The sequence below is a fragment of the Oenanthe melanoleuca genome, chromosome 6, assembly GCF_029582105.1.
Source record: "Oenanthe melanoleuca isolate GR-GAL-2019-014 chromosome 6, OMel1.0, whole genome shotgun sequence".
Lineage (NCBI taxonomy): Eukaryota > Metazoa > Chordata > Aves > Passeriformes > Muscicapidae > Oenanthe > Oenanthe melanoleuca.
The window spans coordinates 11,267,124-11,291,410 of record NC_079340.1 but is presented as its reverse complement, the minus strand read 5'-3'; the positions used below and the strand labels follow the sequence as shown (position 1 = coordinate 11,291,410).

The following is a 24,287-nucleotide window of genomic DNA, read 5'->3' as shown; positions in this document are numbered from 1 at the left end:
CAGTATTGTCTGAAGTGGCTAGAAGTTTTGCAGGTCTAAGTGCAGAGTGCTTGCTCTGGATTTTGTGCCCTGTTTGGAAGGGAAAGAAACATAAGCCATGTTAGCAAGGGTTACCTGCTGAATCTGAGCTGCCTCCCCACTCCAAGTGATCTTCCACCAGCTGCTTGCAGTATTCCTGCAGGTTTGGTTGTGGGCAGCTAACATTAACCTGCATGCACAGGTTGATCTTCACAAGTATGTCAGTACTGAAGAGTTCTCTGTGTTTGGACTGTGCTGGTTTAATTCTGACAGGAGGCTTAGCACTATGGTGTTGCTTTTGTGGCCTCACTGCACTGAGTTTTGTTTCTATCCTGGTCATAATTCACTTCTTTTAACTTAAGGAGTCTTAGATAACAGACTTATTTATAGCTTTTAGTTGAGAAAGCATTAACACAAGAGGGGTACAAGCATGGGAAAACCAGCCTTGGTGGTGGCAGGGGACATCTCACTGGGTATGTTTGCATTTTAGATGTGTTCCTGATAAAGAACTAATGGTCTTTTCCTGGGTACTTAATATATAGTGTTTTAATTTAAAAATGACCACAGCCTTTTTGAAAGGCAATATTTTTGTGATTTTCTTTTGTGTAATTTGTTTGCAAATTGTTTTTTTTTTTTAATTTTTTTATTGTGATTGCCTATTTGCTAAATTAAGGTTTTTTACCTTCATGTAGTTGTAGAATTGCACTCAGAGGAGAGAAAATGTGTTTCATCTTTGCATGTGCACATTGAGCCTATTTTTAGAATTCTCAAGGTCCACGGTTGTGCAGAACACCACAGTAATCATGGAAAGGTTCTTTATGTGTACCACTGCAGAACTGCCATGGATGTGTGTTAAAAGTATTAGGCCTAGGATGCTGAAAACTCTACATGCAGATCTTTTTTGTGTTTAAAATGGGGCTCTGGGATATTTTAAAGTATGCCTAGATTGTAACACATTTGTTATTAACTCAATTGTTTTGTTTATAGAACAAGAGAAACAATGAGAATAAAACTTAATCACAGACCATTATTTTATTAATAAAATTGATATCCCTGAACAAACTGTCTATGGAGATGTGTACACAAGAAGCCGAGAATATTAGTCCTGACTTTTGTCAGTAATTTTTAGCTGTGGTGTAACTTTTCTGCCTTGACCTAAAGGATTGGAACAAGCTCATGTATTACAGAAGAGCTAGATGGCTTCACACAATAGCTGCAAGGCACTTGGAACACAAGTTGTATCTGAGAGTGAAGGTACAAAGAGATGATTGTATTTATGATTGTATATATGACTCTTACAGTAAATTTTTGGAAAAATGCATTAAGACTTATTTATTTATGTATACACTCTTCTTCATAATACCTTCTTAATGAGTGTTTTTTCAACACACAAGAGCTACTTCCACAGTCCATCCTCCCCTGGACTTGCCTGCCAACAGCATCTCTGCTGTCACATATGTCATAGGTGATGCCAAGAGCTGGGGCAGAAACCAAACGTGTTGAGTAGCTGAACTGCTCTTCTACTGCCTGTAATATGCTCCTGTATATAGAATAAGGGAGGATTTTGCATACTTAATATTGAAAAATATTTTCTTCTGCATAGCTTGTCAAAGAGATAGTGAGTATCCAAATTCACCAATGTCACTTACAGTCAGCCAAGGCCTACTCCACGGCAGGGTGTCCCGAGCTCCTCGTTATGCAGATCACATTCCTTTCTCAGCCACCTCCTCCAGCAGCAGGCCCGGTGTGACAGCCACGGCCCCTCAAGCCCAGCTGGCAGCCTGGGAGGCAGGAGGGGCCAGCAGCACAGAGGGAGCCGTTCACAGCCCGGACACCTCCTTGGCACCCTGCCCCTCGCTGTCCATGCCGCAAGGCAAATCACCCCTCGGAGACAAGAGGGCTCTTGGCTCCATTGAGCAGGGTCTGCACCTCGGGGAATGACCTTCAGGCGTGGGCACAGACTGAGATAAAGCAATGCCTCACTTCTCACCTGGGCTACCTTGTCCTCTGCGTGCCTGGTCCTGTCCCTGTGGGCGCGGGGCTTGGGACCTGCAAATGCCCCCACCTAAGCTGTGTTAGCGACAGGAGGAGAGGACATAGCGTTAAACTGCACCGGGGGAGGTTTAGATTGGAAATTAGGAAGAATTTCCTCACAGAAGGGGTGATTAGACACTGGACTGGGCTGCCATTGGTGTGGAGTGCCCGTCCCCGGAGGCTGAAGGGAACCCGGCACTCGGTGCCAAGGCCTGGCTGTGCCCAGGGGGCTCAGAGCGGGAATCCCACTCGTTTCTGTGATTCCGCCCGAGTTCATCACACTGAAAAGCTCTTCATAGGCTCTGACTTGTTCGTCCTCCCATGGTCCTCGGCAAGGATTTATCTTTTATTCTTCTCACAGTGATTGCTGGGTCGCATCTCCCAGTTGGTACGGGGGCTGTCCCGAACCCGCGGGCAGCTGAGGGGCCGCACGCCTCCTCCGCTCCGGGTGCTGTGGGGCAGCTACCGCGGGCTTTCACAGAGTGTGCAGGAGAGTAATTGACTCCTAAACACGCGCACAGGGGCCGGTTCCCGTTCCCGTTCCCGGTGCGGGCTGCGCGGCGCCGCCGCCACCCTGCCGCTGTGTGACGCCGTGTGCGCCGGCAATAGCGCTCCGCCGCTCCCGGAACCCGGCGCGCAGCCGCTGTTTCCCAGAGGGAGGCTCCGCGCGGAGCCGCCGGTGCGGGCACACGTGGGCCGGGCCGGACCGGGCCGGGGGACGGCGGCGGAGCGGGCAGGACCGGGCCCACGGCACGGCACGGCACGGCACGGCACGGCACAGGTGTGTGGTGGCTGCTCGTGGGGAGGGCCCCGCGGCAGGACCCGTTGGCGAGCTGAGGCCCGCGGTGTGGCCGGCAGCCCCGCACCGCCGGGGCACTGCCCGGTGCCCGCGGCCCTGGGCCGGGATGCAGGGCCCGGGGTGCCGTGCGCCGGGCAGGGCGTGAGCGGGCTCCGTGGGTTGGTCTGGTGGTGCTTGCACGGTGTTCTCCAGCTGCTGTGCCCTGTGCTAACTGTGCTCTCTTACTGTGCCAGCTGCGCCCGCCGTCACTCGGAGGGACTCGGAATCTTACTGCGTGTAAACAACTGGTGAACCAGAAAGATGGAGGAAAAAGAGAAGAAGAAGCATCGTGCGAAGCATAGCGGGCCAAAGGCAGAGAAGAAAAGGAAACGTTATCTCAATGACCTGGGAATAGGAGATGAGGAGAATGCACGGAAGAGAAACCCCAAGGCCTTTACAGTGCAGTCCGCTGTGCGGATGGCCAGGACTTTCCATCGGTGAGAAGTGGGAACCGGCTCCAGAGTGTGCAGAGGCGGCAGGAGGGCCTGGGGTTTCTCTGTTACTTTGTATAGAAATACACAGACTCTAGTTTTCACTTGTATATCTCTCTAGCGTTCATCATTCACGCAGTCAGGTTGTGCCTCTCTGTTACATTGATTACACTGTGTTAAAACTGAATAGCTCCTTAGAATCAGTGGGAATTCCTGGTATCTGTGCTTGTGCTCAACCTTTGTGTTCAAGCTTTTGCAAATACTGAAGCCTTTCAAATAGTAGTCTCACTGTCAATGATGTTCCTATATTTATTTATGACAAATTTCTTCTCAGAACTCAGGACCTGAAGACTAAAAAGCATCACATTCCCGTGGTTGACCGGACTCCCCTGGAGCCACCTCCTGTGGTGGTGGTTGTGGTTGGCCCTCCCAAAGTTGGGAAGAGCACTGTGATAAAGTGTCTCATTAAGAACTTCACAAGGCAAAAGCTGGTTGAAATCCGGGGTCCTGTTACAATTGTTTCAGGTGAGAACAAAGATAGGAGAAAAAAATGTTTCTTTTGTGCTCCTTGCTTGTCTTGCTTTGAGAGCTGGAATGTGTTCATGTTCTCCTAATTTTTGGTCATTTTGAAGAAATCATTTGGATGTGTGGTATGTCATATATACAGCAGAAGAAGAACTGAATATATTTAAATAAAAAATTATAAACAGGTAAAACCAGACACTTCTACAGTGGTGCATGTTGGGTGATTTACATGCTAGGTCAGAATCTGAGTTCCAGATGCCCTGGAGGAACTTCAGGAATGTGACCTGAAAAGAAAACTGGGTGAATGTTTGCTCCCTCTGTTTCAGTTTTTGATGCTTAATTCTGTTTCCAGGTAAAAAGCGCCGGCTGACCATTATTGAATGTGGATGTGACATTAACACAATGATTGACCTGGCTAAAGTTGCTGATTTGGTAAGTTAACAATGGAATGTGATTTCTACTATAATTTATACTGAAAATACTACTTTTAATTGGACTGCACTGGTGTCTGGTTTCTCTACACGTTTTTTGCTATCAAAGGCAAAACTGTCTCTTCAAAGAGAACAACATCTCAGCTCTTTGACACACCTTATGTGAGGGTGGAGGAAAGGAGAGTGTGTGTGTGGTGATGGGAATGATGTGAGAGAAGGGAAATGGTGCTGAACTTCATTCTAATGCAACTGATAAACTTTTAGTGGAAGATGTAACAAGACAGGGTGACACAATGATTTTTCATTAAGGAATTTGGTTAAGCCATATTATAAGATCTGAAAATGATTTTTAGTCAAGAAGTTTTCAACCAATGTTCAAAGTAGAAATATGTATTAGTTTACTAGTTGGGTTTTTTAATGCACTCTGAAGTCTCCATCTGTGAAGAATGTCATATATTAATACAACTGATTTCAGCGGAATGTGGTCACTGTTGTAATTTACTTTAAACTTTTGGATCAAAAAATGGCATCAACTGATCCTGGGGATCCAGTGCGTGATCCATTTGTTTAGAATTTTACTTTACATGTAGATTTGGAGTATATTATTCACAGCTGATTAGGTATTTGGATCCTTGTCTAAGTATTAACTATTTAAATATTTAAATACATGTGTACACTGATCTAGATATTATTCTATTTTTATGCTTTCTACTGAGTAAGGGAGATGTAGCAAACAATGCAAGTACTTCTGCAAGTATATTTGGTGGATGTTTCAGATTCTGTGTGCAAATGGTGGTCCTGAGAATCTGTTTGGATTTATTGTTAAGGGGCTGAGATCACATCAGTGCTTGAAGATCTGTTGTCAGTTCCTGTGTGCTTTAAATACTTTATCGTTAAGACCCTAAACCAACTTTGCTTCTATTTTCATGTAACTGTTTGCGGCTGTTTCCCTGTTGCAATGCATTTTAGCGATGTGTAACAGCAGTTGCAACAAGGGAAAAATTTAGTTTCATTTTTCCAAAACACTTGGCCTTAGCAGCATTAGAGTATCCAAGACACAGAAACGAGTTATATTAGTTTCCTAAGATGTTCCTAAAAATCTTGGAAGATAATCAGTTTTGCATGTTTTAAATTCACCAGGTAAACACTTGTTCAGATTTAATGTAATACTGAATGCTGTTGCATTCCTAGAGCGTCTAGAACATCTTTAGCAGCCAAGTTCCATACTTCAAATAAAAAGCCAAAGTTGGTTTTCAGGGTATATGAGTTTAAAGTACAGAACTTTTTTGCAAAATTTTGTTTCCTGAGAAGCTTAAAAGTTTAAAGTTGTGGTCTTTAAAATTAGCTCATGTGGACACTTGGTATTGCTGTAGTGAAATGTGAATGTTGTGTTTGCAGGTTCTAATGCTCATTGATGCCAGCTTTGGATTTGAGATGGAGACATTTGAATTCCTGAACATTTGCCAGGTACATGGCTTTCCCAAAATTATGGGAGTTCTAACCCACTTGGACACATTCAAGAACAACAAACAATTAAAGAAGACTAAAAAGAAGTTAAAGCACAGATTCTGGACTGAAGTGTATCCGGTATGACATTTAATGTTAATATTTTTGTATATTTTGCTTTATGGAAGCTAAATTAAAAGTGGGTCATTACTTAAGTGTTTATTATGTTCTTACATCTTTTAAATAGGTTGATACTGTATCAGATTGTTTTATCTTTATTTGCTAAAATGTGTGATTATTCTTGATCCCAGTGTGAGAAGCTGCTAAATTTGCTACTAGGTCTCTTATGCAGGTGCTGTGCAAGGAGGATATGCATGTAGGTCTGTATGAGGTCTTGAGTATGTGAATAGTTTTCCATTAAGATTTAGGGGACAATTTTCATATTGGAGTAAACTTGTTATTTTGATCTTTCAGAACCAATTGCAATGTGAAATTTTTAATTAAGATTTACAAATCAGAATTGCGTTACTATCTCTTTCTTGTTAGTTTTATGGATATTAAATATATTTTTTTCTGTTTTTATGTCTTTTTAATGTGTTTAGGGTGCTAAGTTGTTTTATTTGTCTGGAATGGTTCATGGAGAGTATCAAAAGCAGGAAATTCACAATTTGGGGCGTTTTATCTCGGTTATGAAATTCCGGCCTCTCACTTGGCAAACGTCTCACCCCTATGTTCTTGCAGACAGGTATGTGTTTTTCTCTGCTCTTCAGTCTCAGCGTGGGTAGCACCTTGTTGTTTGAAAAAGCTGTGCTCCTAGCCCTCAGCTCTGTGTGTGAATGGGTGTTTGTGTTCCCTGAGTGGCTTTGGGAAGGGAAGGCGCCTCTGCAGGTTTGTGCTGTTCAGTTTTCACTTGTGTCACATCATGTACACCCCTCTGGTATATTGTAAGTATTTTTCAAACACAGGATAGTTAAAATAATTGTGCTTGTCGATGATTATAGAGAGTTTCTGTGGAAAAGAAACGGCATTCTAGTGATTAAACAACACCAGGTGAATTAGTCCTGAGTTCCCTGGAATATTCCTTCTGCTCCGTCTCCCTGTATAGCATTTGATTCACAGTCTCTTTGGAAAATGAAGGTAATCTTGATGGCAGCTGTGCTTGCTTGAGAAATTACCTCACCTTTCATATTTTATTGCCAGAATGCTTACAGTTATGACTAAACTCCCACCATAATCCAAGGTGCCTTGGATGAGCCTCTTCTTTAGCTCAAATTCTTGAGGAAAAATTGTCAGAGAAGTAGATCAGCATTGTGCAAAGTTCTGCAAAATATGGAGAGCAAAGAGAGGGAAAATGCACCCCCCACACTCTAGTTTTCCAGTAACATTGTTTTAGGTTGCTGTAACTGTTGCAGTCTCCTGGCTGTTGATCCTGCTTGAAGCTGATCTGCAGCCGGGCTGTGTCCCCATTCTCAGCCTTGGCTCTCTGTGCTGCCTCCCATGTGCCATGTAGAAAGGAGTCCCCCTCCTTTGCCTGCAAGCAGCTACTCGTTTTTCTGTGGTTGCTTTTATGTTTCTCACCACCATTCTTAGGGAAAAGAAGGTGTTGTGTGGCTGCAGGGAATGTGACATTCAGCTGTTTGCCCTCTGATGGTGAAATTGATTATGGGGGGTTGTGTGTGCAAAGCTGATAAAGAGTAGTTAAAATGTGCTAAGAAAGCAGTGCCTGTTCAGTGAAGTGTCAGTAAACCTTCTGGAAATTTGTTAAACATAATTATACAACTTTTAAAATACAATTCTAAAATGTTTATAGAAGATCTTTTTTCCCACGAATTTTTTCTTTCTTATGATAATTCAGTTTTGATTATTAGAGTCTGCAGATCATGCAGTGGCAGCAGTGATGTTCTCTTTTCTTAAATTACCTTTTCTCAAAAGTTGCCATTGGAACTCTGGGTATTTTAACTGTCATTTTAAATGTTGAGTAGAATGGAAGAGCTGACAAACCCAGAGGATGTTCGAATCAATCCCAAATGTGACAGGAAGATATCACTGTATGGATACCTGAGAGGAGCACACCTAAAAAACAAAAGTCAAATTCATATGCCAGGTAATTTACCAGAGTCTTAGAACTCTTTCTGTACTGATCTGTGAAAAACAATGTAGCTGAAATTATTTGTATCTTTAAAGTATGTTATACAGCAGATTTTTCACCTTTCTGAATACCTGTAATATTTTTGAATTTTTTTTTTATAGCACATGCTTTTGTGAAAATAAATCTTGTAGTTAGTTTTGTTTTTAATTGTGCAGTTTTGTTGCTTGATAAACATGTTATTCACAGTATTTAAAGTTTTTCAAAGGTGTATCACTTTAAAAGGTGCTTAAAATGTGAAGCATACCAGCCCTAATAATGAAAAGTAAATTTGAATGGTGTAAATTATGTAATATATTCTTATGGTCAGAATTGAATAATTTAAGGGAATGAATAAAAAGTTTAAATTAAAAAATACTGTAATAATAAATTTACAAACCCACTCAGAAGAGTGAGTTGCTGTTTATGTCATTTGAAAACAAGCAAAGAAACAAACAAAGCTATGCAGGATTCTGTTGAATTTATGTATACTTGTGTAACTTCAGTGGTAAGGCAGAGGAATTGGATGCTTGGCAGATAGCTTCCTGTTGATGAATCATTGAATGCCACAATGTTTGGGTTTGTTTGTTTTTCCTTTTTTGGGGGGAGGGGGGTGGGTTTTGGATCTCTCCATGGTGAATTGCACAGATTTCAGAATCAAAACGTTGTGCAAACTTTGCTTCCTTTTGTCTGTCCCCTCAGGTGTAGGAGACTTCACTGTAAGTGATGTGAGTTTCCTGCCAGACCCCTGTGCTCTCCCAGAGCAGCAGAAGAAACGTTCCTTAAATGAGAAAGAGAAGCTGGTCTATGCCCCTCTGTCAGGAGTTGGGGGTATTGTGTATGATAAGGATGCTGTTTACATCGACCTTGGTGGGAGCCATGCTCATGAAAAAGAAGAGGTAAAAGAATGCTGTTGGTGATTTGAATTCTCTTGGAAAATGTAGTTTTTATCCTTAAAGCCAAAATAAGTGTTTAAAATTAAGCTTCTTCAAAATAGGCAATCCTTATCTATCCACAGTGGATAATTAGTTTTTTTCTCCTTCAGGGATTTCAGAGAAGGGATATTTCTATTATCTGTTATTGTACAAAACATTGGAAGATCAGTTAATATTAAGTACCTAAAGTTTGTATAACAACTTCATAAATATGGATGTAAGATTTATGAAATCTCCTGGCTGGACTATTATCACTTTTATTTTGCAGGGCATGGTGATTGTTGGGAGAAGACTTTAAGGATTTGACTGGTCAAAGGGAGAAAAAAAGAAAAAGATTTGCCTACAAACGAATTGATTTCAGTTCTTTTTCCCTTTGTTGTGCTAAATGTTAAATACCTTTAGGTCTATGATAATGTGTTTGTTGGTATTTACTGTAGGGGTTGCATATTGTAAAGGAGTCCCTCTTTAATTTTTCTTGGGTCGGTATTCTTGAAATGTGAAGAGGGGAGGGGAGACCTTGCCATTCTATTCTGAGAAAATGTTTCTTTAAAATGTCCTGCAGTTTTTTCTTGCATATGGTTATTTCTGCTGGTTTAAACTAATAGCTGTCATTAGACATTTGTTTATTCAACTTAATTGAAAAGTAAAGACCATTGTCTTTCCAGGAGGAAGTGAGGCCAAATCATGAACTTGTTCAGAGCCTCATCTCCACACACTCAGCCATTGATGTTAAGATGGCATCAAGCAAAGTCTCTCTGTTCATGGACTCTACACCCTTGGGTTCAGAAGATGTAGGACAAGAGTAAGTTTTGAATGCTGGGCAGTGTTTTAGCATGAATGAATGTCTAATTTCAGGCTCTAATTTAGGAAAAATTCTCAATAGAGCACAGCTAGTAAAATGACATATTGTCTGATTCTTCCTCTTCTGAGATTACTCGTATGCCACGCTGTATTTTGGGATAGAAATAATTGGTACTAGAAAGTTTTGTCAGCAGTGTAATCCTGCCTTCTTGGAATTTCTTGCTGGTACAAGTAACATTTCTGTCCTAATTCATTCCATGGAAAATGAAGAAATTTATTGGAATTCTTTTTGGCTGTAACATTCAATATTCTTGAATAAGGAGACATTAAAGTATACCAGTGCCTTTCTAATGATCTACATAACTTCACTTTATTTGAAAGAAAATTCATAGAACTGTTTAAAAGTATTAACATGAAACTTCATTCTTTTATTAAAATTTTCTTCTACTTTACCATCTTACCCCAAATGTGGCCTTTGGGAAAACAGGTTTGTGATGCCAAAAGAAGAGAGGCAGGTGGATGTGAAGACTGGAAGAGTTCGTCGGAAGGCTGTGTTTGAAGATGACGAGAAGGAAAAGGATGATGCAGCAAGTGATGAGGAAGATGACCAAGAAGAAGAAGATGAAGAAGAAGCAGTGTCTGAAGATGGAAGTGATGGTGATGATGAAAATGATGCTGAGGAAGAAAGTGAGAGAGTGCTCTTACGGGAAGGGTTGGCTGTTAGGAGAGCCAAGCGTCTGAAAACAGAGGTGGCTCAGGAAGAAGCTGTGAATGAGCTACCAGCATTTGCAGACAGCGATGATGATCTGGAGATGAGCTCTGAAGAAGAAGGAGAAACTGTGCCTGAAGACAGTGACATGGAGGAAGATGAGGAGGATGAGGAGGATGAGGAGGAGGGGGACTTACAAAGGACTTACGAAGATGAAAGCTCAGATAGTGAATTTGAGTCTGCAAATAAAAGAACTGAATCTAAGCAGTATGGTATGAATAGGGAAAGTACAGAAATGAAATCACAAATCTCAGAGCACAGTCCCAAAAGAAAAGCAGTGCTCACTACAGATTCGGGAAACTGCACTGCAGAAGAGGCATCAGAATCTGAGGCTGAGAATTCTTCCCTTGAAGAGGGTGATGATGAAGGAGGATCACATGAGGAATTAGAAGCTGAAGAGTCAGATAGGAATGGGTTGCAGCACAGTCAAGCAAAGAAAGCTGATAGTGTTAGACAGACTAAAGTTAAAACTGTAGATACTGAGGATGATGATGTGGAGAATCTGTTGAGAGAGGAAGAGGAGTATGAAGAAAAAGTAGATCTTTCTGCTGACACAACAGGTAGACTGTCCACTTTAATTGTATTAATTGTTAAAGGATATAATTAGTAAATATTCCATAATGTTGCCTGTTATATATATGTATATGTATTTTTATATATTTCTTAACTAACAAAGTTAGGAAAGCTTGAAATACTTGCTATTAAGCCTTTCATTTGCATTGTAGTATGCAATGTCAGGTTTTCATCCTCTAAAACAGAGGTGATTCATTTTATAAACAAAACTTCATTGATTTTGCATATACTTCTTTTTAATCTTTATAGCTATGTGTGTAAAACAAATTATGATGCTGTATTACATCTAGAAAGGCTAAAACATTTTTGGGGGAATGTTACTAAGATGTGTTAGCTACTCACTGAGCTCTGGAACAGGTATCTCCATCTTTGGAGATGTTCAAAAGTCACTCTGACATGGTGCTAAGCAGCCTGCCTTAGGTGGTGCTGCTTGAGCAGTGGGGCTGGACTCAGAGACCCCCAGAAGTCCCTCCCAACCTCAGCCATTCCATGAGTCTGTGAAGAATGCATGTATCATCGAAAATATGATCAAATCTGTTACTGTTGTTAGTAAGTTTTTAAAATTCCATCCTAAAAAAAAATAAAATCAGGTATAATTTGTTATCCATGGTTTATGGTTCTGTATATATATGGCGTGTGAGAAAAAGAAACTGTGGGTTGTGTCTACACTTCTTATGCCTCTTGTCATGTCCTTGTTCAAATTATTTTTGTAATTTCTGATTCTTGTTCTTTTTTGGAGATAGAATATGATTTTTTTTCCCTTTTCAGGTGCACTTAAATGGAAAGAGGACCTCACACAGAAGGCAGCTGAGGCCTTTCTAAGACAGCAGCGATCAACCCCCAATCTTCGTAAACTTGTATATGGAACAGGTACACATCTGTTTGGAAACTTGTCTCAATATATGGTGGCTTTTAGCTGTTACCAGTTTTCAAGTCTGAGTATTTGAGCACTGTGTTTTGGTGGGAGGCTTGAGGAGAGTTAATTGGCTTTTTAATTGCTGATGCTTATTTTCACTAATAATTGTAATAAGAAGACAGTTTTTACTTTTCCCATAAAAAGTATTTTGAGTTCATTTTCCAGACTACTCAGTTGTTACTCATGTTTTCTGGTACAGTTATTTCTTCCAAGCATTTAAGGTTTGGTGATTTGTGTAATCATCTGATAGCTATTATGCAAACCCATTGTGGTAATTGTGTTTCATAAAGGGATGTTGTCTATTGGCTGGTTTCAGGAATTTCTGTCTCACAGTGACTGTGGAGGAGTCTCTTAGACATGACAGTATCAGATGTTTGTCAAGGAAAAAATAGCTGGCTTAAAAGGAAGAGAAAATTGCTATTTATGTAATTTATGTATGTAATTATGTATGTTTCATTCACAACTTTTCCAGTGGTTGTCTGAATGCACAAATCTCATTGTGCAGAACCTTTGCAGAGCATTATGAGAGTTTGGCTTTTGTAAACCTTCTACAGTGCAGGTGTGGGAAGACTTTCTGACAGATTCTCCAGTCTGGTATTCTTGATTTACAAGCAAGCTTAATGTCCTTCCTGTTCACAGATAATTTTGATACTGTTCCAATTTGTGATATTGAACAAGCGTCCTCTGTTTACTTATTGGACAATTTTTTAAAAAATATGATTTCAGTTAGGAGAACAACTGGATCAGTGTACCTTTTTCTTCAGGATTTGACATTTAAAACTGTTCCAGTTTGGTGCTTTTATTTCCTCAAACTGCTGCAGCTGTTGGAAACATGAGGAGAGGGATGATTAATGAATTTCATGCATGTACTGTGGGGGAGATCATCACAGCCTCTGTGTTTGGTTTAGCTGTCGAGGATGAGGACCAGGAGAGCGAGGATGCAGATGATGAGCTTGGAGGTTTGTTTCGTGTCAGCCGTCCAGACAAAGCGTCCAAACAGAAGGCTAATGCTCTCGACTGCTCCAAATTCCTGGTAGAAAAGCCACAGGACTGGGATTTAGAAGAGGTGATGCCATTGGATAATTGCTTCTGCATGTCCTGCCTGGTTCTGTCCTGGCTGTGTCTCATAGAGTATGACTGAGCTGTCATTGGAACAGACCTGGGAAGGCATTGTGTAGTTTTGGTAATGGTGTCTTGATGTGGAGCTGCATGTGAGAATTGTCTCTGTGGTGGTGTCTCTGATGGGGCAGTGGGGAATGTCTTTGGAACAGTTCTGTTGATGATCAGCTGCAGCTGATCATCAGCAAGGCAATGACACTTATTTTGCAGGTTATGAGCAGTATTCGGGACTGCTTTGTTACTGGAAAGTGGGAGGATGATAAAGATGCAGCAAAGCTGTTGGAGGAAGATGGTATGTGTAACACTTCTGAAAATGATTCATGTATACAGGATTTTTAAGAAAAGTATGACTTTTAGTTATGTATATAGAATATTTTGCCTTAGTGCTATACTCACAGTTTCTTTCAAACTATTATATAAATTATTATATAGATACTAACATAATTACACATTGCTGTGAGTCTCTGTAGAAACAGTAGGCACATACCACATCCTGGAAATTTACTTTCTGAAAAATAGAGTATGTAATTTAAATTACCAGATTTACTCCTTAGTCTCAACGCTTGGACATGCCAGCTTTGAATTATGTATATAAGTTCATCTATTCATCATATATGGTTTATTCTTTTGGGTATTCATGGTAGAAATAAGCAGAAACTATTCTTTATTGGAAAGACAAACTTGCCATTCACTGTTGGCTGAAAAGTGAGATCTGTCTTCAGATGTTTTGGAGGTGTTTTTGTTTTGTTTGTTTGTTTTTTTAAATTAGGAAATATTTGAAAAATTTTAATCATGTGACTGTATCTTACATGTGTAGTGATTGTGGTCTGACAGGCTTCTATAAGCTTGTTTTTAATCTAAAAACTGTCAGCTGTATTTTATTTTATTAAAACTTAAACATAGGAGCTCAGTTGCTCTGCTGGTGTCTTGTGTCATCAGAGTGCAAACTAATGTATTAGGAATTCTTTGGGATGATCTAAACTTTCTATACATTTTTTAAATTATAAGGGTGTTGAAAGGATAAAGGAGAAGCCACGTTGAGTAGCCTGGAATTTTCAGCTGAAGAGAGGGCAGAATAAATGTATAAAACTTGATGGTAATAAAAAATGGTTAACTAATGCTCTCATGTCTTGGGTGCTAATTGTTGCAGAAGAGCTGTATGGAGATTTTGAAGATCTGGAAACTGGGGTTGTGCACAAAGGAAAGGCTGCTGCTGGAGGAGAGCAGGTCTGATCTGCATTTTAATGTTCTTTAGCAATATAGCTGTGAATTTCTTATCAAGTGATAGTCCCCCAGTGTAATAAATTCAGTGTTCATAGAATCAATAGCAAGGAAATCAGTGGGAACAGGAAAGAAAAGGTGTGTGTATTGCTGACTTTGTCTAGAGTGGCATGTTTTTAGCCTGAGCCTGAATTTTTGTTTCTAGTTAATTATGTAGAAGTCACCTCACTTATTTAACAGTAGGTGTCAGGCTTAATCAAGAGCTGGAGGATCTGGAGCATGACAGAAGTATTTTAAAACCAAATGTAATCATGACTGTTTGTACTATGTCATCTCATCTGATGCAGAAGATTATAGCACTCTGTTTAAACACAACAAATTGTGGAAACTTGACAGAGTTTCCTAGTTCATTCCTCTTATCTGCATAAAGGAGGTTGGTGGAAGCAATTTTATGTTGTGGCTTGGATGTCTTCCAGTAACAGAACTGTAGTTGTCTGTGACAGTACAAACTGAAAAATCAATTTCTTTTTGGACTGAGCAACTTGATGGCTTTGCATTTCATTATAAAATTGCAAAGCTGTTGTAATGGTATAATTCTGGCAGTTTTCAAATGGTCTGTAAACAAACTTTCTCCTCCCTGGTCTCTAGAGTGTTACCTTCCAGCATGGTATTGCTCAATGCTATCAGCAATTACTTTTTTTATCTCCTGTATTACACATGCTTATATTAGCTGTAGAATCACAGGTAGATCAGTTCTAGGGTCTGTTTCCTCACATTTAAATTATTTTTAATCAAGAAAGTTTTGTCAGTAAAAAGGAATATGATTAGATCATGAGATCTTTTGGTCCTTGCTGAAGTTATGTCTCCTTGTATGAATAGCTTACTAATCTCTGTATAAAATGGAAATGTTTTTCAAGTGTCTAATAACTGACACTGTAAGAAAGTATTGTTTAATAATATCTCTGAAAGTATTGTTTAATAATATCTATCAAACTCTTGATCAGAATGGATTGTTTTCAGTGAACCATTTTACATGTTTGACAACTTATTGTTGATTAGTCTGGAAGTGAAGAAGAGGAGGAGGAAGATGAAAAAATGTCCAAACCAGAACCTGAGGAGGAGGAAAAGAAAAAGGAGCGCATGGACAAGAAAAGAAAACTTAAAGAAATGTTTGATGCAGAATATGATGAAGGGGATGCCACATACTTTGATGATCTTAAAGAAGAAATGCATAAACAAGCACAGGTACAGTCTGCTAATTTGACAATTTTTCTGGCTATATGTCTTCAAAAATGTTCCACAGAGTTTGTCTCCCAAAGATTTTTTTCCTGGAGACACGGGTGATGCTCAGGAGATATTTCAGAAAGTACACAAAATACACAGAAATATATGCTTGTGATTTTTTTATGCTTGAAATTTTTGATTCTATTATCTGGAAAGGGAAACAAGCAAACAAGCCAAACAAATGAAAGCTGAATTTAAACTGAGTGCAGTTTTTAACCATACTTTAAATTGCTGAATAAGCCAGGATGTATCATCTAAACTTCAACTACTTAAAAACTTTTTAAATGAAAAAGGCATCCTTTTATGTGTAGGAAGGTGAAAATCTTCCACATATTAATTTCTGCCATATATTTTCCTGGTATTATTTTAGTGTGATTTTTTACAGTGTTATTAATGGATAAGTAAATTCTCTGTGACAGTCCTTTTCATCCAACTGTGAAGTTATTTTGGGAAAAAAATAATTAATGTCTGTTGTTCTGTACATGTGTTAGAAGTCTTCAGCATAATGTGAGGTGTTGATTTGGTTCCTTTGTTTTTTTACATAAGAATTTGTAAGCTTAAAGTAAAGGAAGTAGCTTCCTTCTTTGTCTGAATTGGCAGAACACCGCCTTACATTGTTAGTAACTTCACTGTCTTGTCTTGTGACAAAATTTTGCCCTAAATAGTAGTTAAATTAATCCTTACCTGCTTGTATTAGCTTATGTCACAAAGGGTAATATGAGCTCTGGTATGCTGATGTACTGAGAGCACTTAAAGGGTAAAGAAGGACATTCCAATAAAAGAATCAGTGTCTTATGGGTAGCTAAACATTAGGAGCTAGAACAGGAGGGTGAGGCTTCTCTTAGTCACAAGGATATGTTCTTAAATATTTGCACAATATCTACTTTCTTACCATATGGTACAGAAGAGCTTTTGATGATATACAGTGTAAGGTTGCACAAAAATATTTTTAAGCTGCTAGTAACATAGGGGCACAACATCCTCATAAAGTGACACCTTAAAGATCAGGACGTTAACTTTAAAAGGTACTTGGGCTCCTGAATCAAAAAATGTACTTCTTACAGTTGTGCCTGTAAAATCCAAAGTCACCATTATGAAAGATGTATCAGAAATCACTCAGTCATTTGCTTCTCTTGGATATTGTCTTTCAAGCAGCCTAACAGGCCCACTTGGGATCTCAAATTGGAAGTGCTTTGTGGTGGTAGAGATCCTTTCTCTGAATAGAAAGTCAAAGAACCTATTAGATCTTTCCCAAAAAGATTGATATAAATGTTAGCATGTTTTAAATAGAACCAGTCCTTCATGATCAAGTTGTTAATACTTGAATTTTGTGAAACACATGGTGGCTTTCTCTTTGTCACATAGCTTAATCGAGCGGAATTTGAAGATCAAGATGATGAGACCAGAGTGCAGTACGAGGGATTCAGGCCTGGGATGTATGTTCGAATAGAGATTGAGAATGTGCCCTGTGAATTTGTCCTGAATTTTGATCCTCATTATCCTATCATCCTGGGAGGTCTGGGCAACAGCGAGGGAAATGTCGGCTATGTACAGGTATGTAGCTAAAAGGGCTGAGTGCCATTTTAGATGTTGTATCTCAGTACAGGTGTGCTTCAGGGTGTCTGGAGTTCCTGCTTTCTGTGTACTGAAAATACAGTAAACACAGAGAGAAACTTCCATCCTTGTCTGCTGAATCGGGGATTTGCTTTTGACACAAGGTGTAATTCTATAGTAGCAGATTCTGGATCTTTACAGGCTTAATTGGATAACCAGAAAAGGTTACTGTTGTTTAATGTTCAGCTGCAGAGGTGTCTCAGGACTAAGGTCTGATACTGTGATTGCTAAATTGCAAACATTGATTGTACTCTGACCTTCATGATCCAGATACAAATGACTACAGAGAAGTTACATACGTGCTTCAGAGTGAGTGAAATACTGATTGATTTTTCCCAGTCAACCTAATGTTAGTGAGAGACAAAGATAAAACTTAATGTATAAAAAATTCTAGTGTAGTTAGAAGTTGCTTTCAATCCTTCCTGAAAAACCGAGGTTTGAATTTGAGAATCACTGTTGCCATCCTGTAACAGCACAGTCCGTTCTGTTCCACCCAGCTGCGCCTGAAGAAGCACCGGTGGTACAAGAAGATCCTGAAGAGCCGGGATCCCCTGATCCTGAGTCTGGGCTGGAGGCGCTTCCAGACCGTGCCGCTGTTCTACATGGAGGATCACAACGGGCGCCAGCGGCTGCTCAAGTACACGCCGCAGCACATGCACTGCGGGGCCGCCTTCTGGGGTGAGCCACCCTGCCTCTGCCCCCAGAGCCTCAGGCAGCTTCTGCAGGGAGAACTCCTCAAATTCCCCCAGGGAACAAGGAGAAAAATAGGCAGCTGTCTAATATTCGTGGATTGTTTAAATGATTTGTGAATTGCTTGGCTTTTCATCCGTGAGCATTCTTCTAAGTTTAGTGTATCAAAGATGAACCTGGTTTGTGTGCACAGAGACTTTGCACACATTATGGGCCCAGCCTTGCATGATTAACTTCTTAACCATTCCTTTATGGGGCTTTAAATGTGGGCAGTAGTTTGGGATCTTTAAACTTTGGTTTTCTTCATTGAGTATATTTGTCATGTATTTTTAAGCTTTTGGAATTTAAATAGGGGATAGATGTTGTGTAGTAAAACTTTTCAGAAGTTTTTAAATGTAATTTTCTTTTAGGGCCCATCACTCCTCAGGGGACAGGATTTTTGGCAGTTCAGTCTGTCAGTGGCACAACGGTAGGTTTGTTACCACAGAATGTTGATTAACACTTTCTATGGGTATTTCAGCAAAAAATATATATTTTGGGAAGAAGATTTACATTATGATAAAGAGGTGTAGTTGTAAGAGCTAAGAAAGTAGCTGGACTCAAGCTTTTGAAATATATATTATATATAATATAACATATATGTATAATACATATATACGTATAATATAATATATGTATATTAAGGTGAGGTGGGAAACTGTATGGAGTGGATTTTTTTTTTTTTTAACAGATTTCAGGAAAAAATAGTTTACTGTGAGGGTGATGAGGCTCTGGCACAGGTTGCCCGGAGAAGTTTTGGATGTCCCATCCCAGGAAGGATTCAAGGCCAGGTTGCATGAGGCCGTGAGCAGCCTGGTCTAGTGGAAGGTGCCCATGGCAGAGGTGTTGGTTGGAATGAGATGATCTTTGAGGTCCTTTCAAAACCAAACTATTCCATAATTCCAATTTAAATAGTGTTAAAGCAGTATTTATCAGATAGTATCTTTATTAGATACATGTTAATCAAAGGTAGTTCATGTTTGCAGACAGCTGGTAACAAAAGCTTTGCATGGCATTGTAATGAGCTTGACAGCAATCAGAGTGGTGATTATTATCTCCTTCCTAAAATATGCCTAAAATATGCTATTTCACAGTTGTCTTTTTACATGTTTTAAAGGGCTATTTTCATCATGTGTCCTTCATATAATGAAATGTCTAAGAGCAGTGCACAAAGCACTTCTCCTTTGAGACTTTCTTTCTGAGTAAGATTCTGTTTCATAAAGAGAATATAGTGAGGTAGATCACAAGGACTTTTAGATAGTTTCAAGGTAATTAGAATGGCAGTTCTGGAAATCTCATTAGTAAATGTAGCAATGTTATGTCAGCAGTACTTCAACTACTCTGTACTAGTCAATCTGCATTTTTCATGCTGTGGTACTTCTGTAAAGGTTAGAAATTCTGAGTCTTAAAAGTGAAATGTGGAGTGCCAGTGCCCCACAACATTTTTCTCCCTAAGTTGGAAGGAGATTCATTCAATGGGTGGACTGTTTAATGGAGGAGTTGGTTGAATGGCCACATTTGAGGATAGTGGTCAACAGTTCAGTGTCCTGATGTGCAGTGGTGACAAGTGGTGTCCCTCAGGGTCTGTACTGGGACCAGCACTGTTTGATCAGCACTGACTATCATAAAGGGGGCTTAAAAGAAATCTAGGGATAAACTTAGCAGGGCTTGCTGTGATAGGACAAGGGGGAATGGTTTTAAATTCAAAGGGTTGGTTTAGACTAGATATGAGGAAGAAGTTTTTTACAACAAGCATGGTAAAACACAAACAGGTTGATGAGAGAGGGTGTGGAAGCCCCATCCCTGGAAATATTCAGATGGGGCTCTTAGCAGCCTGATGTATTGGAACATATCCCTACTCACTTCAGGGGGATGGGACTAGATTAAGTAATCTAGATGATCTTCCTATCCAAACTGTTTTGTGAGTCTGTGATTCTAAATGGTCTTCACTGTTTAAGAAATACACATTCAAGAGTGTCTTTCATCTCTGACGTTTCAGCCTGACTTCCGGATTGCTGCGACAGGAGTCGTGCTGGATTTAGATAAATCCATAACTATTGTAAAGAAATTAAAGCTAACCGGTTTTCCATTCAAAATTTTTAAGAACACTTGCTTTATTAAGGTAAGTTCATAGGTATGTATACTGTAAAACCAGATGTACTGATGTTAGGAAGGAATGCAAGCTGGGATTGTCTTTCCTGAGGCAGTTCTCAGTTATTGTTGAATGCTGTTCTGGATCTCAGGAGCTGCTTGTGGTTTTTTGAGCTCCTTTCCATGTGATCTCTAAAGGTACTGATGGCTAGCCAAGAAATATGAATTATTGTTAACCAGACAAAAATTTTGGAACAGTCTCCTGGTTAGCATTCAGTGTGATTTTTTTCCTTCCTACCCCCTGTTTCCTTCCTAAAACCCATGATTAACAGTGGGAGACACCTTTGGAGGTTGTAAACCTGTATCTGGGAAGTATCAGTCTGATCCTACTAAATTTCAGCTCTGGAGTCACAGGAGACTTCTAGCAGTGCTTAAGGCTTCTCAGTTACAGTTACAAAAGTGTTTGGGGTGGGAAGTGTTGCAGGAATGAATGTTCACTGACCTTCCTGCTGTGCTTAGCTGGACTTTCAGGTTCAGGGAGAACTTAGGTTATTCTGCATTTGAGGCAGCAAGCAGCTAAGCAGTGATCCCAGCAATGAAGCACTCAAATATTTGCACTAGGCATAGACAGATTTTTTTTCTTGTGATGTATGAAAGAAGCACAAACCTTCAAGAATATTGTATTAGAATCTCAGAACTAGCAACTTAAGGCAGCTAGCTTGTATTTAAAATACCCTATTTCCAGCAAATTACTTTAAAGGAGAACTGTAAAGCTTCTGTAGATATGTTCTGTTTTGAAATTTTAAATATATGTATTAAATGCTTGCCTGTGATATATGACTAAGTAGATTGCTTTCAGCAGCTCACCTGAAGTCAGCTCAGTGTGTTTTTGGTATGATCAGCACTCATAGTCTAAAGACAATGCTATGCTCCTCCTGGTTCTTTATAAGATATGCTTGTGGGAATTCTGTTTTTGTGGCCACGGAAAGAGACTTGGCCTCTTGAATGATGGTGGGTAATTGACATTTTCAGGGAATGTTTAACTCCCAGCTGGAGGTGGCCAAGTTTGAAGGTGCGGCGATCCGCAGTGTGAGCGGCATCCGAGGGCAGATCAAAAAGGCGCTCCGAGCTCCCGTGGGGGCTTTCAGAGCAACCTTTGAAGACAAGTTGCTGATGAGTGGTAAGTTGCACGTTGCATGTAAGTTATCACACAACTTTCATCCTTCTTCATAGATTGCAAAGCCGTGCCTCAGGATTCTGGGGTCTGTTAATTGAGTGAATTCATAGAGTAAGAAATATCTTGTGAGATGCAGAGTGAAATTAAAAAGAAGTGTATTTTATGTTGGACTTCTTTCACTTGTACTCAAAAGTCATATAGTATGCAGATGAAAAGGCTTAAATTGAAGACATGTATCTTGAAGTGTTTTAATCTTTTACACAGCATGGTTTTAATGTTTTACACAGTCTTTCTCCTTGAACATAATGAATTGAATTTAGTGGTACTAGTGCTAAAAGGACTTTTCTGAGAAATCCTGGGACTGGCATTATAACTCCAGTCAACTTTTTTCTGTAGCCTTTTTGGGAAATTATGCAGGGGATAGTTATCTCCTGTGTTTGCTGAGTTTTCCTGTGATGTTCAGAATATGAGTTACTTGGGTTTCTATGACTGGTTTTCCTAAACACACCAAAATGTGTGTTGCACTATCATGGATAGTGCAAAATAAAAGCAATTTAGTTCTTTTATAAAAATAGGCAAAAGAAAGGAAAGTTGATTTTGTCAGTAATTATACAGGCACATCTACATATATGAATTCTCTGTCTTATTCTTGAATATGAATGATGAACAGGATGATATTCAGCTGCCTGCTCTTCAGGAATGTGTCTCTTCATGCCATTGTGGGGCTTTGCATTGCTTTTACCACAAGCTGAGGGCATTTGGTCTATATACCAAACACAGTGCTAGCATGTTCTGTTCAGGCAATCTTTGCTTAGAGTGTGGATGTGATGAACTCTTGTTTTAGAGCCAAATAACATTCCCTTTTCTTTCAGATATTGTTTTTGTGAGGACCTGGTATCCTGTTTCTATCCCAATGTTTTATAACCCCGTAACATCCTTGCTGAAACCAGCAGGTGAGAAAGATAGTTGGAGTGGGATGAAGACAACAGGCCAGCTGAGGTATGAGAGAGGCATCAAACTGAAACAAAACAAGGATTCTCTCTATAAGGTATATTTCTGTTTTGTTTTGTTTTGTTTTTAAAACCAGTCAAATTTGCAGTGTGTCTCAGACCTGTGCAAATTGAGAGCAGTATAATACATGTTCATACACTTGCATGTGTGACATCAAATTTTTATCCACAAGGCATAGTCCTGGCAGGAGATGGAAATAAAACAGTTGAGAGCAGATTGTTGTGGGTCAGTTAAAGTTTATAAAGTAATCTGCAGGGTAGAAGTCTTCTCCAGGAGCTTACTGGGACTTCTCCTATAGTAATTGGGGTGAGCTTACCATTTACAGTTCAGTCCAAGGGTGTCAGAGAATGTTGTTTTTTCACTTTTGGTTTGTGTTTTTTGTGGTTTGTTTGGTTTGGGCTTTTTTTTTGAGGGGTGTGTATTTCTTTTTTGTGGGGTGTTTTGTGGGGTTTGTGATGTTTTGTGGGTTTTTTCCCTGCTGAAAGATGAAAAATTAACTAAAAGCTTTTTAAGATCATGAGTCTTACATATATGTTCTGTATCCATTCTTCTAGCCTATTGTGAGGGAGAAGAGGCATTTCAATAAGCTCCACATTCCTAAAGCACTGCAAAAGGCACTGCCTTTTAAGAACAAGCCTAAGAATCTTGAGAAGAAAGGCAAGACTCCAAAAGACCAGTGGAGACCAGCTGTTATCAGGGAGCCTCATGAAAAGAAGGTAATTATCACTTACTCTGAGACAAGGACTCCTGAAGGGTAAAAGTGTTGTTTAAAGCTTTCCTAACTATTGTTTTGGCACTTGAATCTACTGCTAATGCTAAAGATATATATGTTCCTAGTGAAAAATGATCACTTGCAATTTGTTTTGTTCCTGTTTGGCACATAGTATGTTTATGGAACTGTCACTGAGTGGATGGTGTCTATTTTTTAGACTAGTAGGTCACCTGAAGCCTAAATACAACTTCTGTCCTTGTCACAGCACTTGCAAGATACTTCACTTGGATTTAGTGCTCTCATATTATGGATGACTTAAATTGGCAGCTGCAGTTTTTTATTTGACTTGTCATTGCCATGCATTATTAACACAGACAGGATTTGAAGCAAATACTCTGCTTCCAAAATTGAGAATTAGAGTGCTTGCAAAAGCAAGAGGATCCAAACTGCAGTTTGAGCAGTCTATAGTAGCAATTAGGCATAGCCTTTTAAAAGCTACCTAACCAAAATCAGAGTTCACAAAAATTAAAGCTCTGATTAACTTCCTAACAGGATAAATAATTAAACCATTTTAGAAATTAGGTAACAGGTGCAGAGATAATTAGGACTTGCCTTGAATCTCTGATTCATTATGTGTGTCTCTGCTGAGGTTACACTTTCTTGCTCACCAAAACTGAGCTGCATGTATATTGACTGTCTATTTTCTGTTCTAGATATCAGCTCTTCTCAGTGCTTTGAGTACAGTGAATAATTACAAGATACAGAAAGCCAAAGCAAAGCATCGGGAACAGCTTAAAGAGTATCTCAAAGTTAAGCAGAAGGAGGATGAGCAGAAATTCAAGAGGCAAAAGGAGGCTAAGAAAAAAGTCTATCGCATACTGGGACAAAGGGAGAAAAAGAGGCAGAAGTCAAGCTTGAAAGGATCTAGTAAAGGAGAGAAGAGCATGTAAAATTTCATCAGATTTCAGGCCAAATGAGGAAATAGGGTAGCTATGCAATTTTCTCTTGAAGAAACAAAAAGGCCTTGGACTACACCAGATGTGCTTTCAAGAGAAGAAAGAAATGCAAATATGACCTTAGACTCTTGAATACATTTGATAATGTATATAAATAAGATGTAGAAGTATGAATTGTGGTTTTTATACAGGAGTATTCTGGAGGACTTTGTATTTCAGTATATTTCTTTGCATACTGCATATTCTATCTAGCCAATAAAGTATTTTAATGCCAATTACAGAATATTGTTTCTTTGTGTTTTGTCTTAGTGGGCTTCAGTGGAAGAAAAGTCCCCTGAATGTCTCCAAATATGTTCCTTACTTTGAGCTATTACCTAAATTTTGCTCTTGGCAAATATTTTATTAAAAGGTGTGAAGATCAACTGTTACTGGGTAGAAGTTTTGGAAATTCTTTATCTTTGACCAGAGTAGCTCACTCCTATGCTTAGACCATTTGCCCCTGCATGAAAGCATCTCAGTTTTTTTCCGCTT

The 24,287-nt window shown here is 39.5% G+C and overlaps 1 protein-coding gene across 1 annotated transcript; it reads left to right on the top strand.

Annotated features, from left to right (window-relative positions):
- Window positions 1-2,715: 2,715 nt before the first annotated feature.
- BMS1 (BMS1 ribosome biogenesis factor) lies at window positions 2,716-24,031 on the top strand. Its single transcript, XM_056495145.1, has 23 exons — window positions 2,716-2,833; window positions 3,085-3,327; window positions 3,656-3,846; window positions 4,199-4,278; window positions 5,676-5,864; window positions 6,326-6,468; window positions 7,706-7,827; window positions 8,551-8,747; window positions 9,449-9,585; window positions 10,072-10,913; window positions 11,695-11,796; window positions 12,751-12,908; window positions 13,172-13,253; window positions 14,112-14,188; window positions 15,242-15,427; window positions 16,832-17,020; window positions 17,578-17,758; window positions 18,181-18,239; window positions 19,809-19,931; window positions 20,933-21,080; window positions 21,950-22,125; window positions 22,643-22,804; window positions 23,514-24,031. Exons 2-23 carry the CDS (start codon window positions 3,152-3,154, stop codon window positions 23,748-23,750), a joined length of 3,957 nt encoding a protein of 1,318 aa, XP_056351120.1. The 5' UTR covers window positions 2,716-2,833; window positions 3,085-3,151; the 3' UTR covers window positions 23,751-24,031.
- Window positions 24,032-24,287: the final 256 nt, after the last annotated feature.

Bases quoted from the DNA above. Each gene is read 5' to 3' on its own strand.
- BMS1 (XM_056495145.1), top strand. From the start codon at position 3,152: ATGGAGGAAAAAGAGAAGAAGAAGCATCGTGCGAAGCATAGCGGGCCA. The intron at 3,328-3,655 runs GTGAGAAGTGGG...ATTTCTTCTCAG, and splicing joins ATGGCCAGGACTTTCCATCG to AACTCAGGACCTGAAGACTA. The intron at 8,748-9,448 runs GTAAAAGAATGC...TTGTCTTTCCAG, and splicing joins ATGCTCATGAAAAAGAAGAG to GAGGAAGTGAGGCCAAATCA.